The sequence below is a fragment of the Schistocerca americana genome, chromosome 2 (assembly GCF_021461395.2).
Source record: "Schistocerca americana isolate TAMUIC-IGC-003095 chromosome 2, iqSchAmer2.1, whole genome shotgun sequence".
Taxonomy (NCBI): domain Eukaryota; kingdom Metazoa; phylum Arthropoda; class Insecta; order Orthoptera; family Acrididae; genus Schistocerca; species Schistocerca americana.
Window position 1 is genome coordinate 549,847,409 of NC_060120.1, and position 16,162 is coordinate 549,863,570.

Below are 16,162 nucleotides of genomic sequence, written 5' to 3' on the forward strand. Positions count from 1 at the left end.
TTACAATCAAAATGGCTCTGAGCACTATGGGACTTAACATCTATGGTCATCAGTCCCCTAGAACTTAGAACTACTTAAACCTAACTAACCTAAGGACAGCACACAACACCCAGCCATCACGAGGCAGAGAAAATCCCTGACCCCGCCGGGAATCGAACCCGGGAACCCGGGCGTGGGAAGCGAGAACGCTACCGCACGACCACGAGATGCGGGCTATTACAATCAGAATTTAAAATAGCTTTGGAGGACTTAAGAACAAATAAAGCCGAAACGATGGATAACATTATCTCAGAATTTCTGAAATCATTGGGGGAAGTGGCAACAAAACGATTATTCGAGTTGGTGTGTAGAATGGATGAACCTGGCGCCATACCATCTGACTTTCGGAGAAGCATCATCCACACAATTCCGAAGATTGCAAGAGCTGACATGTAAGAGAATTATCGCACAATCAGCTTAACAGCTCATGCATCCAAGTTGCTTACAAGAATAATATACAGAAGAATGGACAAGAAAATCGAGGATGCGCTAGATGACAATCAGTTTGGCTTTAGGAAAGGTAAAGGAACTAGAGATGCAATTCTGACGTTGCGGTTTATAATGGAAGCAAGACTAAAGAGAAGTCAAGATCCGTTCGTAAGATTTGTTGACCTGGAAAAAGCATTCGACAATGTAAAATGGTGCAAGATGTTCGAAATTCTGAGAAATATACGGGTAAGCTATATGGAGAGACGGGTCATATACAATATGTACACCAGCCAAGACGGAATAATACGAGTGGACCACCAAGAACGAAGTGCTCGTATTAAAAAGGGTGTAAGACAAGGATATGGCATTTCACCTCTTCAGTCTGTATATCGAGGAAGCAATGATGGCAATAAAGGAAAGAAATTACAATGAAATGAACACCCTTAGCTGCTTACAGTCGTTGACATACGTCAACGGGGACAGATGAAAATGTGTGCCTCGACTGGGACTCGAACCCGGGATCTCCTGCTTACATGGGAGACGCTCTATCGATTTGAGCCACCGAGGACACAGAGAATGGCGCGACTGCAGGGACTTATCTCTGGCACGCCTCCCGGGAAACCAACATTCGCAACGTATTCGTAGTGCTGCCACCCATTATACTCATTACTTGCGGCGCGTTGGCGATTCCCGTAAGAGTTCGGGCACTGTTTTGTGCATTCGCACAGAAGAAGAAGATGGTCAAGTGGGCGGTGAGCCTTAACTATATATATACTAAGATGGTATCTGTTCTTTCGGACATGTCCGGAAGAACAGATACCATGTTAGTATACTGCAGGATTTGGGGGCTGGAAAAAGTTACCCAAAACATTCAGTTGCCCAGAAAGCACATAATCAAATTCCTGTTCATTACATTTTACAGTCACAAACGGCAGACCGGACTCGAAAGGTTTAGTAGTTTCGAATAACGGAGAAAGAAAGACGGTATGCATTTCGTCACAGATAGCGATAAGAAAAATACACTCCTGGAAATGGAAAAAAGAACACATTGACACCGGTGTGTCAGACCCACCATACTTGCTCCGGACACTGCGAGAGGGCTGTACAAGCAATGATCACACGCACGGCACAGCGGACACACCAGGAACCGCGGTGTTGGCCGTCGAATGGCGCTAGCTGCGCAGCATTTGTGCACCGCCGCCGTCAGTGTCAGCCTGTTTGCCGTGGCATACGGAGCTCCATCGCAGTCTTTAACACTGGTAGCATGCCGCGACAGCGTGGACGTGAACCGTATGTGCAGTTGACGGACTTTGAGCGAGGGCGTATAGTGGGCATGCGGGAGGCCGGGTGGACGCACCGCCGAATTGCTCAACACGTGGGGCGTGAGGTCTCCACAGTACATCGATGTTGTCGCCAATGGTCGGCGGAAGGTGCACGTGCCCGTCGACCTGGGACCGGACCGCAGCGACGCACGGATGCACGCCAAGACCGTAGGATCCTACGCAGTGCCGTAGGGGACCGCACCGCCACTTCCCAGCAAATTAGGGACACTGTTGCTCCTGGGGTATCGGCGAGGACCATTCGCAACCGTCTCCATGAAGCTGGGCTACGGTCCCGCACACCGTTAGGCCGTCTTCCGCTCACGCCCCAACATCGTGCAGCCCGCCTCCAGTGGTGTCGCGACAGGCGTGAATGGAGGGACGAATGGAGACGTGTCGTCTTCAGCGATGAGAGTCGCTTCTGCCTTGGTGCCAATGATGGTCGTATGCGTGTTTGGCGCCGTGCAGGTGAGCGCCACAATCAGGACTGCATACGACCGAGGCACACAGGGCCAACACCCGGCATCATGGTGTGGGGAGCGATCTCCTACACTGGCCGTACACCACTGGTGATCGTCGAGGGGACCCTAAATAGTGCACGGTACATCCAAACCGTCATCGAACCCATCGTTCTACCATTCCTAGACCGGCAAGGGAACTTGTTGTTCCAACAGGACAATGCACGTCCGCATGTATCCCGTGCCACCCAACGTGCTCTTGAAGGTGTAAGTCAACTACCCTGGCCAGCAAGATCTCCGGATCTGTCCCCCATTGAGCATGTTTGGGACTGGATGAAGCGTCGTCTCACGCGGTCTGCACGTCCAGCACGAACGCTGGTCCAACTGAGGCGCCAGGTGGAAATGGCATGGCAAGCCGTTCCACAGGACTACATCCAGCATCTCTACGATCGTCTCCATGGGAGAATAGCAGCCTGCATTGCTGCGAAAGGTGGATATACACTGTACTAGTGCCGACATTGTGCATGCTCTGTTGCTTGTGTATATGTGCCTGTGGTTCTGTCAGTGTGATCATGTGATGTATCTGACCCCAGGAATGTGTCAATAAAGTTTCCCCTTCCTGGGACAATGAATTCACGGTGTTCTTATTTCAATTTCCAGGAGTGTACTTGAAAATGTCGAACAGAGGCCGAAATCAAACAGAAGAAAATGTCAGAAATGTGCCGATTTCTCAACTTAGCTCTCTATTTACTAGCGTTCACAGCTCCACTCACTATCTCCAAATGACTAAATGACAATATGTCAACTCAAATAACAACAGTGAACCACAATTGAAAAAAGACTGTTAATAAGTAAACCCGTTGCAACCAGAATACCAAACATACGAAGCACCCTAATACAAAAGTGCTGTGTGGACTTACGTGTTGACGTCTTTCGGATGGGTAACGCGTGCAAAGTAGCGGTACTTGGGACTGTGTCGTGACGCACCTGGTTGGAGTGCTTGAAGCGCATGCGCCAGGCGATGACGAGCGCGTTGCCGGCGGTGGCGACGACGCCGAGCACCCACACGCAGACGCGCAGCACCAGGTTGGACATGAGGTCCTCGCACGACGAGAACTCGTCGGGCGCCGGCAGGCACCGCGCCGCGTGCCGCGCCACGCAGCAGAACCGGAACTCGTCCGTCACCCTGCGGGCACACACAGCGGCCGTCAGCGCCCCGGACCGCCTCCTGTGGGAAATCTGCTGCGGTCGCGCCTGCGGGGAACGGTCAGTTGGGACGTACTGCAGGGACGAATTCTATTTGCCGCACTTAACGGAGGTCGAGCAAATACCGACCTAGGATGTGCGGTGGTTAGACACAGCAGCCGCCTCCAGAAGAGCTGCGGTTCATCTTCCTATTCGGCCATCAAGCTTTATGCTTTCCATGCTTTCCCTGATCGCTTAAGGTAAGTTGCTGGAATGATTCCCTTCAAATGAACGTCCAGGATTTCCTTCACCATACTTCCTGCACCTTCCTTTGTGTTCCGTCTCTAATGAACTAAAGTGCGCGTCATTTACGACGGCGGCCGAGTTTAGGTTCGTTCTGCGCATCTGACGTCACAAAACACAGTCACCCAATGAACAGAGAACGACGTTGCCAGAGCTCGACTGCAGTGTAGATCACGGACGAGTGTCTTCAACTTTAGAAACTTTCAGTCATAAATAAAGTAATTGAACAAAAGCAATGTCTTGATAGCAGACTTTATTTGATAGAAAGTTTAGAAAAAAAGCATTCTTTACAGCAATTGCTTCATATTCTATTAATTAATTAAACCAAACAAGCAATAATTCAGGCGATAGCAAGGAAAGGTGTTTCTATCATTCTCACTAGCCGCTTTTTCGGATTAAAGAACAGCCATAATTGTTTATTTCCTATTGTACTTCGACGAAACGTGAGCAATTCATAGTCATACCAACAGTGTTTGTCGGTATTTTGAGTGAGAGTTTAAAGTCCTCCAGAAGATCCATTGCGACGAGCTTCGTTATTGTAATAGTTAAAGTGTCTGTCTACTAAGCGAAAGGTTCTGGGTTCGAACCTTGTACGTTTCTTAATATTTTATTTATTTAAAAACTATATCGAAGTGTCTTACTTCATGAATTTTATACGTTTGAATGTAATTTTTAGAAATTTCGAGTGGCACCTAAAGCCGGCCGGAGTGGCCAAGCGGTTCTAGGCGCTTCAGTCTGGAACCGCGCGACCACTACGGTCCCAGGTTCGAATCCTGCCTCGGGCATGGATGTGTGTGTTGTACTTAGGTTAGTTAGGTTTAATTAGTTCTAAGTTCTACGGGACTGATGCCTCAGATCTTAAGTTCCATAGTTCTCAGAGCCATTTGAACCATTTTTTTGGCAACTAAAATCGACCATACAGAAAGTATACGCTATACGCTATGGACTTTTACCTCTGCAATCTCTTCAAAACTTCGTGCTATGGTTTACTACATCTAACGCTGCACGAAACTGCGTTGATCATCGAAACAAAATGAAGTCATTTATGGGGGGAAGGTATCAGTCAAGAAGATGTGTACATATCAAATTTTTGGGCCAAATAGTTTTTGTGAAATCGAATGATAAAGTGTGTCAAAGCAGTCGAAACACCAGCTGTCTGCACAGGCGAGCAGTGCAGTGATGACAGAATCGCCCACAGCGCGGAATGCGGGGAGCACGTCTCTGTAGCGGCGAAAGGGTTAATGCGGCCTTGGCGGCTTTACTTCATAAACTGAGCGCTCCCCCCTAAACGTAAGTTTGCGAACTATTTCATGGCGCTGCTTCTCTTGGTGCGTGCAACTGGCAACGCAGTAATCTCCCGCGTCTGGGCGGGCATGCACGTACAGCCAAGATAAAAGAATTGAACTATAGTTGTCGAAGAGACAGTAAATCCTAGCCTTCTCTTCTTTTTCATTAAGACATTTTTACAAATCGGCATTTCTAGAAAGCAGTTGATTAGGAGATTCACAGCAAGAAACAGAAAACTATGAAATCATTTCGTAGTTGCGAATATGGACAACCATCGGCCTTGTAATGGATCAACGACAGTGAAAATTTTTGCCAGGCTGGGAGTCGACCTCGTCAACCCTATGTCTACAACGTACACCCATACATCCATTATGTATATATTTCCGTGCAGGGGAGACTTTTTAATTCAAAGTCGTTTGCCCGGTGTCGGCGAATAAATACGATATTCCACTGTCTGTGTTGTTCTGAAGTATGATGGAATATTCCTGTCCGCCCCCAGTAGCTGAATGGTTAGTGTGACGGATTGTCAGTCCTCTGGCCCCGAGTTCGATTCTCGGGTAGGTCGGAGAATTTTCTCCGCCCAGCGACTGGATGTTGTGCTGTCCTCATCATCATACTATCATCCTCATCGACTGCAGGTCGCCGAAGTGGTGTCTAATTGAAGGAACGGTACCCGGCGAACGGTCTGCCCGACGGGGGCAGTAAGTAAATAAATAAATGCAATGTTCCTTTGGATATGCATGCGTTCATGCAAGCCCGGAGGAACTTTGCATGGTACTTAATGAACAACACAGGTACTATAATATCGTAAACAGAAATGTACCAGCGATGAGGCAAGCAACAGGGCCATTCCCCTAATTATCTCTGTCACGTGCGTGTTGAAGGATAGTTTGACTATTTGACGATTATTTTCGTGCAGTGATTGCTACTTCATGAGTACTTGCATAAAGTGAGAGAAGTTTCATGATAACTTCATGCGATTTAAAGTAAACTGATATATTTTCCTGGTTTACAACGATGTGTAGTAAAACAAGTTTAATGCAACATTAATTATGTAAACTTACCGCAAAAATATAGTCATCGAGGAGGCATTACGGTAATAGCGTGTAACACCGCCTCTGGCCATGATAATGAACTTACTTCGTCGAGAAAGAGTCCACGAGTTTCCTCAGGTATGCCGTGTCCAGCTGAAGCCACTCACTACCTCAGTGATACCAAACTGGGTGGGGGGCGGGGGGAATGACGCTTGCTGTGTTTCACCCATTGTTCCAAATAGTCCCCGGCATTTTGCACGGAATTAAGGTCAACTGATTTAGCAGGCCGCTAGAGTTGCGACAGTGTGTCTGGGTGTTCGTCAACCTAGGAACGTTTGGGTGGAAGATGGGAGTGTAACGAAAACGCAGAAAAAATGTCGACACTTGGTACCGAAGATGTTCTACACATCTTGAATCATTTCAACGGTAACTTAAATAAGTTGTCCATTTATAGAAGTACCTCTGTCCCAAACAATCCAAATAATGTTGCATAAACGAATCATTGGACCATTATTACACTCAGTGCCATCCACAATTTATAAAGAGGCAGATCTGCGACTTGTCTCCAGTCAGTTACTGCTCAGTCTCTATGTTGTTTGACCCACTGAATACATGAAGTTTTTCTTGTCTCTGAGAGAAATGACATGTTTTAATGAATCCATTTCGTGCAGTTCCCGTCGCCTCGTCATCGTCGCACCGAAACTGGTTGAAAAGGACCTACATTCACTAATAGCAGCCATTCCTGTAGAAGTTGAAACCGATTATCATTGACAAGGCTTGACGCTAAATTTCGGTCCCTCTAGTTTATGATCTCCTAACGACCACGCCTCTTACTATAGCCCTCCTTACACTGTGCCACATGGCTCTGAATGGTACATCATTCCTTATTGATAGTTTGGACAATCTGCACTCATCAAACCACAAATCGAGCAACTTAAATCACAGTGCAGTCACGGGCACGACAAACACTGTCGCATCTCTACTACGGCCAATCTTATTGCGCTGATTCCAGACAGCCTACAGGCGCAAATACACAACTTCGTTGCCATGATTTACGTCAGTGATGGGGTGTCATATGACCGTCTGATGCCAGTGCGACACAATCAACAGCGCTCCACATTGATCACTGTGCTCTTTTGAGAGGTGTCTAATTTTTTGTTCTGCGAGCTCATTTTCTTTGTTCCTATAGTCCATCTGACAGCTCATCAGGTTTCACTTCATGACGATTTCATTAAATAAGTTTTTATATGCTTCTTTTAAATATGACCTAATTGTATCTGCCGTTAATGATCAGGAGCGAGGAGTTTAAGACTTGGACCATCTGTCCCCTAGCCGCAAGTCTAAACGCAGGTCGGTAGTGCTGATCATATTGGATGATTTGTAAGACTCCTAGTTTCGTTGTTAAATGTCATTCCGCGTTTACTTTAGATTAATTTTGCGGGTATCGCACTATCGGCTTGAAGTATGGGATCTTGCAAAGAGAACTCGCTTCATTACGAAATAAATCTGACGTGTGCCTAATAGAAACACGTACCTCTTTTACTTTTCAATTTTTGTTAGTTGCACATTTAAAGAATGAGAAATGTCACTTTGAAATAATAACAATAGAAGTCAAATGACTCTCTTTTATTGGCCGACGTGGCCGTGCGGTTAAAGGCGCTGCAGTCTGGAACCGCAAGACCGCTACGGTCGCAGGTTCGAATCCTGCCTCGGGCATGGATGTTTGTGATGTCCTTAGGTTAGTTAGGTTTAACTAGTTCTAAGTTCTACGGGACTAATGACCTCAGCAGTTGAGTCCCATATTGCTCAGAGCCATTTGAACTCTCTTTTATTGTCCCTTTCCCTAACGAGTCCCGTTTAACAGTTATGTTTGTTTCGTATTGACACTATGGAGCCATTGCTACGTTGCGTTTCCACATTAACTAAACAGGTAATCACAGATCTTGGAAGCCTTTTCATTTACATACTACTTCCCGGTATGAATTGACTGCCTCAGTGATACAGATAGCCGTATAGTAGGTGCTACCACAACGGAGCCGAAAGTGTAAACAAATGTCTAGAAGAACGAAACTGAGAGAAAATGCAAATTGGCTAAACACAAATGGCTATGGAAAACAAAGATGCTTCCTGCAGGAAAAATGAAGAGACTTTTGGAGACAAGAGAAGCAATGTATGAATAGCAAGAGCTATGAAGGAAACCCGGCAGTAAGCAAAGAAGGGAAAGCTGGAAGGCGGAAAAAGTATACACAGGGTCTATACATGCGAGATGAATTTGAAGGCATTATTATAGAAATGGAAGACCTGCTGATAGCCTTGGGAGAGCCAACAATGACAAAACTATTTCATCTGGTGAGGCAGGGGAAATACTCTCACACTTCAAGAAGAATGTAGTAATTCCAATTTCAAGGAAACCAGTTGCTGACAGGTGTGAAAATTACCGCACTATTCAGTCAACGATACACTACTGACCATTTAAATTGCTACACCAAGAAGAAATTCAGATGATAAATGGGTATTCATTGGACAAATATAATATACTAGAACTGACATGTGATTACATTTTCACGCAGTTTGGGTGCATAGATCCTGAGAAATGAGTACCCAGAACAACCTTCATACGCCTGGGCATTGAGTCAAACAGAGCTTGGATGGCGTGTACAGGTACAGCTACCCATGCAGCTTCAACACGATACCACAGTTCATCAAGAGTAGTGACTGGCGTATTGTGACGGGCCAGTTGCTGGACCACCATTGACCAGACGTATTCAGTTGGTGAGAGATCTGGAGAATGTGCTGGCCAGTGCAACAGTCGAACATTTTCTGTATCCAGAAAGACCCGTATAGGACCTGCAACATGCGGTCGTGCATTATCCTGCTGAAATGTATGGTTTCGCCGGGATAGAGCGTAGGGCAGAGCCACGGGTGGTAACACATCTGAAATGTAACGTCCACTGTTGAAAGTGCCGTCAATGCGAACAAGAGGTGACCGAGACGTGTAACCAGTGGCACCTCATACCATCACGCCGGGTGATACGCCAGTATGGCGATGACGAATACACGCTTCCAAAGGCCGCTGGGATACAGCACGGCGTTCCGTATTACCCTCCTGAACCCACCGATTACATATTCTGCTGACAGTCATTGGTCCGGCCGCGGTGGTCTCGCGGTTCTAGGCGCGCAGTCCGGAACCGTGCGACTGCTACGGTCGCAGGTTCGAATCCTGCCTCGGGCATGGATGTGTGTGATGTCCTTAGGTTAGTTAGGTTTAAGTAGTTCTAAGTTCTAGGGGACAGCAGTTGAGTCCCATAGTGCTCAGAGCCATTTGAACCATTTGACAGTCATTGGATCTCGACCAACGGGAGCAGCAATGTCACGATTCGATAAACCGCAATCGCGGTAGGCTACAATCCGACCTTTATCAATTCGCAAACGTGATGGTACGCATTTCTACTCCTTACACGAGGCATCACAACAACGTTTCACCAGGCAACGCCGGTCAACCGCTGTTTGTGTACAATCGGTTGGAAACTTTCCTCATGCAGAACGTTATAGGTGTCGCCACCGGCGCCAACCTTGTGTGAATACTCCGAAAAGCTAAACATTTGCGTATTACAGCATCTTCATCCTGTCCGTTAAACTTCGCGTCTGTAGCACGTCATCTTCGTGGTGTAGCAATTTTAATGCAAACTAGTGTAATAACACGAATTCTTCATGGAGGAATAGAAAAACTGAAAAAAGGATTCAAAGAAATGTAGGAAAACGTGAGGAAATATTGACAGAATTTAGGGAGCGCAAGGGTATTCTTAATTTGCATTCATATCAGATGGCATTTATGAGTCGAGGGACACGGAAGGAAAGCAGTGGCTGAGAAGAGAGTGAGGCACGCTTATAACCTATTTCATATATTATTAATGTAGCTTTACTGTATGATTAAATGATGATGGCATCCTCTTGGGTAAAATATTCCGGAGGTAAAATAGTCCCCCATTCGGATCTCCGGGCGGGGACTACTCAAGAGGACGTCGTTATCAGGAGAAAGAAAACTGGCATTCTACGGATCGGAGCGTGGAATGTCAGATCCCTTAATCGGGCAGGTAGGTTAGAAAATTTAAAAAGGGAAATGGATAGGTTAAAGTTAGATATAGTGGGAATTAGTGAAGTTCGGTGGCAGGAAGAACAAGACTTTTGGTCAGGTGATTACAGGGTTATAAATACAAAATCAAATACGGGTAATGCAGGAGTAGGTTTAATAATGAATAAAAAAATAGGAGTGCAGGTTAGCTACTACAAACAGCACAGTGAACGCATTATTGTGGCCAAGATAGACACAAAGCCCATGCCTACTACAGTAGTACAAGTTTATATGCCAACTAGCTTTGCAGATGATGAAGAAATTGATGAAATGTATGACGAGATAAAAGAAATTATTCGGGTAGTGAAGGGAGACGATAATTTAATAGGCATGGGTGACTGGAATTCGTCAGTAGGAAAAGGGAGAGAAGGAAACATAGTAGGTGAATATGGATTGGGGGGAAGAAATGAAAGAGGAAGCCGCCTTGCGCCTTGTAGAATTTTGCACAGAGCATAACTTAATCATAGCTATCACTTGGTTCAAGAATCATGAAAGAAGGTTGTATACCTGGAAGAATCCTGGAGATACTAAAAGGTATCAGATAGATTATATAATGGTAACACAGATATTTAGGAACCAGGTTTTAAATTGTAAGACATTTCCAGGGGCAGATGTGGATTCTGACCACAATCTATTGGTTATGAACTGCAGACTGAAACTGAAGAAACTGCAAAAAGGTGAGAATTTAAGGAGATGGGACCTGGATAAACTGAAAGAACCAGAGGTTGTACAGAGTTTCAGGGAGCGCATAAGGGAACAATTGACAGGAATGGGGGAAAGAAATACAGTAGAAGAAGAATGGGTAGCTCTGAGGGATGAAGTAGTGAAGGCAGCAGAGGATCAAGTAGGTAAAAAGACGAGGGCTAATAGAAATCCTTGGGTAACAGAAGAAATACTGAATTTAATTGATGAAGGGAGAAAATACAAAAATGCAGTAAATGAAGCAGGCAAAAAGGAATACAAACGTCTCAAAAATGAGATAGACAGGAAGTGCAAAATGGCTAAGCAGGGATGGCTAGAGGACAAATGTAAGGATGTAGAGGCTTGTGTCACTAGGGGTAAGATAGATACTGCCTACAGGAAAATTAAAGAGACCTTTGGAGAGAAGAGAACCACTTGTATGAATATCAAGAGCTCAGATGGCAACCCAGTTCTAAGCAAAGAAGGGAAGGCAGAAAGGTGGAAGGAGTATATAGAGGGTTTATACAAGGGCGATGTACTTGAGGACAATATTATGGAAATGGAAGAGGATGTAGATGAAGATGAAATGGGAGATAAGATACTGCGTGAAGAGTTTGACAGAGCACTGAAAGACCTGAGTCGAAACAAGGCCCCGGGAGTAGACAACATTCCATTAGAACTACTGATGGCCTTGGGAGAGCCAGTCATGATAAAACTCTTCCATCTGGTGAGCAAGATGTATGAGACAGGCGAAATACCCACAGACTTCAAGAAGAATATAATAATTCCAATCCCAAAGAAAGCAGGTGTTGACAGATGTGAAAATTACCAAACTATCAGTTTAATAAGTCACAGCTGTAAAATACTAACGCGAATTCTTTACAGACGAATGGAAAAACTGGTAGAAGCGGACCTCGGGGAAGATCAGTTTGGATTCCGTAGAAATGGTGGAACACGTGAGGCAATACTAACCTTACGACTTATCTTAGAAGAAAGATTAAGAAAAGGCAAACCTACGTTTCTAGCATTTGTAGACTTAGAGAAAGCTTTTGACAACGTTAACTGGAATACTCTCTTTCAAATTCTGAAGGTGGCAGGCGTGAAATACAGGGAGCGAAAGGCTATTTACAATTTGTACAGAAACCAGATGGCAGTTATAAGAGTCGAGGGGCATGAAAGGGAAGCAGTGGTTAGGAAAGGAGTGAGAGAGGGTTGTAGCCTCTCCCCGATGTTATTCAATCTGTATATTGAGCAAGCAGTAAAGGAAACAAAAGAAAAATTCGGAGTAGGTATTAAAATTCATGGAGAAGAAGTAAAAACTTTGAGGTTCGCCGATGACATTGTAATTCTGTCAGACACAGCAAAGGACTTGGAAGAGCAGTTGAACGGAATGGACAGTGTCTTGACAGGAGGATATAAGATGAACATCAACAAAAGCAAAACGAGGATAATGGAATGTAGTCAAATTAAATCGGGTGATGCTGAGGGGATTAGATTAGGAAATGAGAGACTTAAAGTAGTAAAGGAGTTTTGCTATTTGGGGAGCAAAATAACTGATGGTGGTCGAAGTAGAGAGGATATAAAATGTAGACTGGCAATGGCAGTTTCTGAAGAAGAGAAATTTGTTAACATCGAGTATAGATTTAAGTGTCAGGAAGTCGTTTCTGAAAGTATTTGTATGGAGTGTAGCCATGTATGGAAGTGAAACATGGACGATAACTAGTTTGGACAAGAAGAGAATAGAAGCTTTCGAAATGTGGTGCTACAGAAGAATGCTGAAGATAAGGTGGGTAGATCATGTAAATAATGTGGAGGTATTGAATAGGATTGGGGAGAAGAGAAGTTTGTGGCACAACTTGACTAGAAGAAGGGATCGGTTGGTAGGACATGTTTTGAGGCATCGAGGGATCACAAATTCAGCATTGGAGGGCAGCGTGGAGGGTAAAAATCGTAGAGGGAGACCAAGAGATCAATACACTAAACAGATTCAGAAGGATGTAGGTTGCAGTAGGTACTGGGAGATGAAGAAGCTTGCACAGGATAGAGTAGCATGGAGAGCTGCATCAAGCCAGTCTCAGGACTGAGAACCGCAACAACAACAACATGTTATTCAATCTGTACATTGAGCAAGTACTAAATGAAACCAAAGAAAAATTTGGAGTTGGAATTCAGGTTCAGGGAGAAGAGAAAAAAAAATTTGTGATTTGTTGGTGACATTTCAATTCTGTGAGAGACAGCAAAGGACTTGGAAGAGCAGCTGAATGGAATGGACAGTGTCCTGAAAGGAGGATATACGACGAACATCAACGACAGCAAAACAAGGATAATGAAACGTAGTAGAATCAAATCAGGTGATGCTGAGAGAATTGGTTACGAAACGATATAATTAAAGTAGTAGATGAGTTTTGCTATTTGGGCAGGAAAATAACTGATGATGGCTCAAATAAAGAGGATATAAAATGTGGACTGGTAACAGCAAGAAAAGCATTTCTCAACAAGATAAGTTTGTTAAAATCAGATGTTGCTGGTTCAAATGGCTCTGAGCACTATGGGACTTAACACCTGAGGTCATCAGTCCCCTAGAACTTAGAACTACTTAAACATAACTAGCCTAAGGACATCACACACATCCATGCCCGAGGCAGTATTCGAACCTGTGACTATAGCAGTTTTCGCGGTTCCGGACTGAAGGCGCATAGAACCGCTCAGCCACTTCGGCCGGCTGGATGTTGCTGTTGTTGTTGTTGTTGCTGTTGCGGACTTCAGTCAGAGACTGGTTTGATGCAGCTCTCCATGACACTGTATCCCGTGCAAGCTTCTTCATCTCCTAGTACGGATAAAGACTTAAATGTTAGGAACTGTTTTCTGAAGGCATTTGTCTAGAGTGTAGCCACGTAGAGATGTGAAACATGGACCGATAAACAGTACAGACAAGAAGAGAATAGAAGCTATTGAAATATGGTGCCACAGAAGAATGCTGAAGATTATATGGTTAGATCACGTAAGTAATGAGGAGGTAGTAAATAGAATTAGAGTGACAAGAAATTTGCGGCACATCTTGACTAAACGGAGGTATCAGTTGGTTGGACACATTCTGAGACATCAGAGGATCACTAAGTTATTAGTGATAGGGTATAGTTTGCAGTAGTTATTCAGAGATGAAGAGGCTTGCACAGGGTAGAGTAAGATGGAGAGCTGCATCAAACCAGTCTTCGGACCGAAGACCACAACAACAACAACAACAATTACTATCAATATGTTTTGTCCGCGGCAATTTGCTGATTCGCGAACATGAGACTGTTTTAACCGCAAATCTCATAATTAGAATTGCTCTAACCAAAAGTACTGTTCGGTAAATTTGGTTTAGCAAATAAATGATGTAGTAAATAGTGGGATTACTGGTAATATAGGCAGCGTTGGTAAGAAAAGACAATAAAAGGAAGTGTGAGGGAGAAACTGGGAACCGGTAACTTCTCTTCGTTTTTGATTTGTTTGTTTCTTCATTTTGCACATAATTAGATCACTGTGTATTTTAAAACCTTGAGGGAAAAGAGTTGCGTTTTATAACCAATAAAATTTAGTTGATTGCATAGTTTCTCCGCCTTCATGCAACCAAAGCAGTCACTTGTAATTATTTTTGATTTAAGTACAGTTTACAAGATCAAGCATAAAAGACTCTATATAATTACCATTGTTATTTTATACTTAATAGTTCTTCATCGTGAGCAAATGCAAGACCTCCTTCTATTTCTGATGAACGCGAAAGTTGTTTATGAACAACAGAAACATGTTATATATACAGTAATTTCGGCCGGCCGCGGTGGCCAAGTGGTTCTAAGCACTTCAGTCCGGAACCGCGCGACCGCTACGGTCGCAGGTTCGAATCCTGCCTCGGGCATGGATGTGCGTGATGTCCTTAGGTTAGTTAGATTTAAGTAGTTCTAAGTTCTAGAGGACTGATGACCTCAGATGTCCCATAGTGCTCAGAGCCATTTTGAACAGTAAGTTCGAGGAAGTATTGAAGCGATGTTTGATATGTTTCTGTTTTTCAGTTTTTTCTTTTAACTTTTTTAGGATATTGTTTTCTCTTGCGTTATGGGATAAATATATAATCTTTTTTATAATTTTTACCGCAACACACCTCTATTTCACCGTACAAATCAACAAGGAAACCACAATGGCACATGGACAATATCAGTTTACTTATAAATGCTGTGTATTTTTACGTAACAGACTGGAGGATAATTATTTAAATAAAAATGTTCGAGAGGTTACGTAGCTATTTTATAAATCCTCACTTAGTTTTTAAACGGTTCATCGCTGCCAGTTTGTAGGGGAACCGAGTAAGAGGCTGACTGCATATGAGAACAAAGCGATCAAAATGAGATAAAGGCGATAGGTATGTAACACACCTAACGGACAGGTAGCGATCTTAACTGACCAAAGCTACTAGGAAAAGTAACGTGTCTACGCTGAATTACGATAGGCTGCAGTAGCCCACAGTAATTTTATAACTTTACCATAATAAATCCTTCTCGCCTTTCCACAAAATAATTCAGTTACTGAAATACTTTTCTTCTACAAAGACGAAGAGTTTCAACTATTAATTTCACTTCCCACGAAATTTGTCATACTACTTATCCTCTAAGCGGCATCGCGCGATCGCTACATGCTGGATCCCAACACTGACTCTCGTCACACGCCAAGACGAAGCGTGATCACTATTGCACTTGCATTATTGTCATTACACAGCAAGATAATGCACCCTCAAAGAAAAGGCATGCTTGGCTCCGAAAGTTCCAGAAGCGATCGATAAGTAAGGAGAACAATATGGACACGTTACAACTCAAAAATAGCAGTTCTGTTTACAGCTGTTCACGGTATGATTACTCCATGGGTGCATAATTTCAGTGTACGTGAGGCTTTAAATGATTTTATACATCACCCCCGACAAATGAAGGGCCTCATGACAATCTCATTCTGTATGTGAAGCTCACGAATAAAACGAGAGAGGCTCCCGTCGAACCACTGATGTCACCTACCGCGGCGTATGGTCCCTGACGTTCACCACTCGTTCCCTCATCGATTCTTGATTTTCCGCTTCAAAAGCGAGCTAATGGAGTGTAAGGGAGGGGCAGAGAGCGGTACGTCGAAGTTTTTTTCTTGCATACTTTCCTGCCTGTAGAGTGCATTTCGTTTCTATGGCTGCAAAAACTCTTGTCCCTTCACTCGCTGAGCAGTTTTAGTTTGAGTTGTCGGGAGGAAATTGTTTTACAGATTGTGGAGTATATCGTA

At 44.2% G+C, this 16,162-nt stretch overlaps 1 protein-coding gene across 1 annotated transcript in view; it reads right to left on the minus strand.

The window, feature by feature from the left end:
• LOC124594160 (G-protein coupled receptor GRL101-like) overlaps positions 1 to 16,162 on the minus strand; it is a 356,496-nt gene that overhangs the window by 124,421 nt on the left and 215,913 nt on the right. The window contains exon 21 of the mRNA XM_047132516.1: positions 3,233 to 3,431. Within this exon, the coding sequence (XP_046988472.1) occupies positions 3,233 to 3,431 (199 nt within the window). The remainder of the gene's footprint in view (positions 1 to 3,232; positions 3,432 to 16,162) is intronic.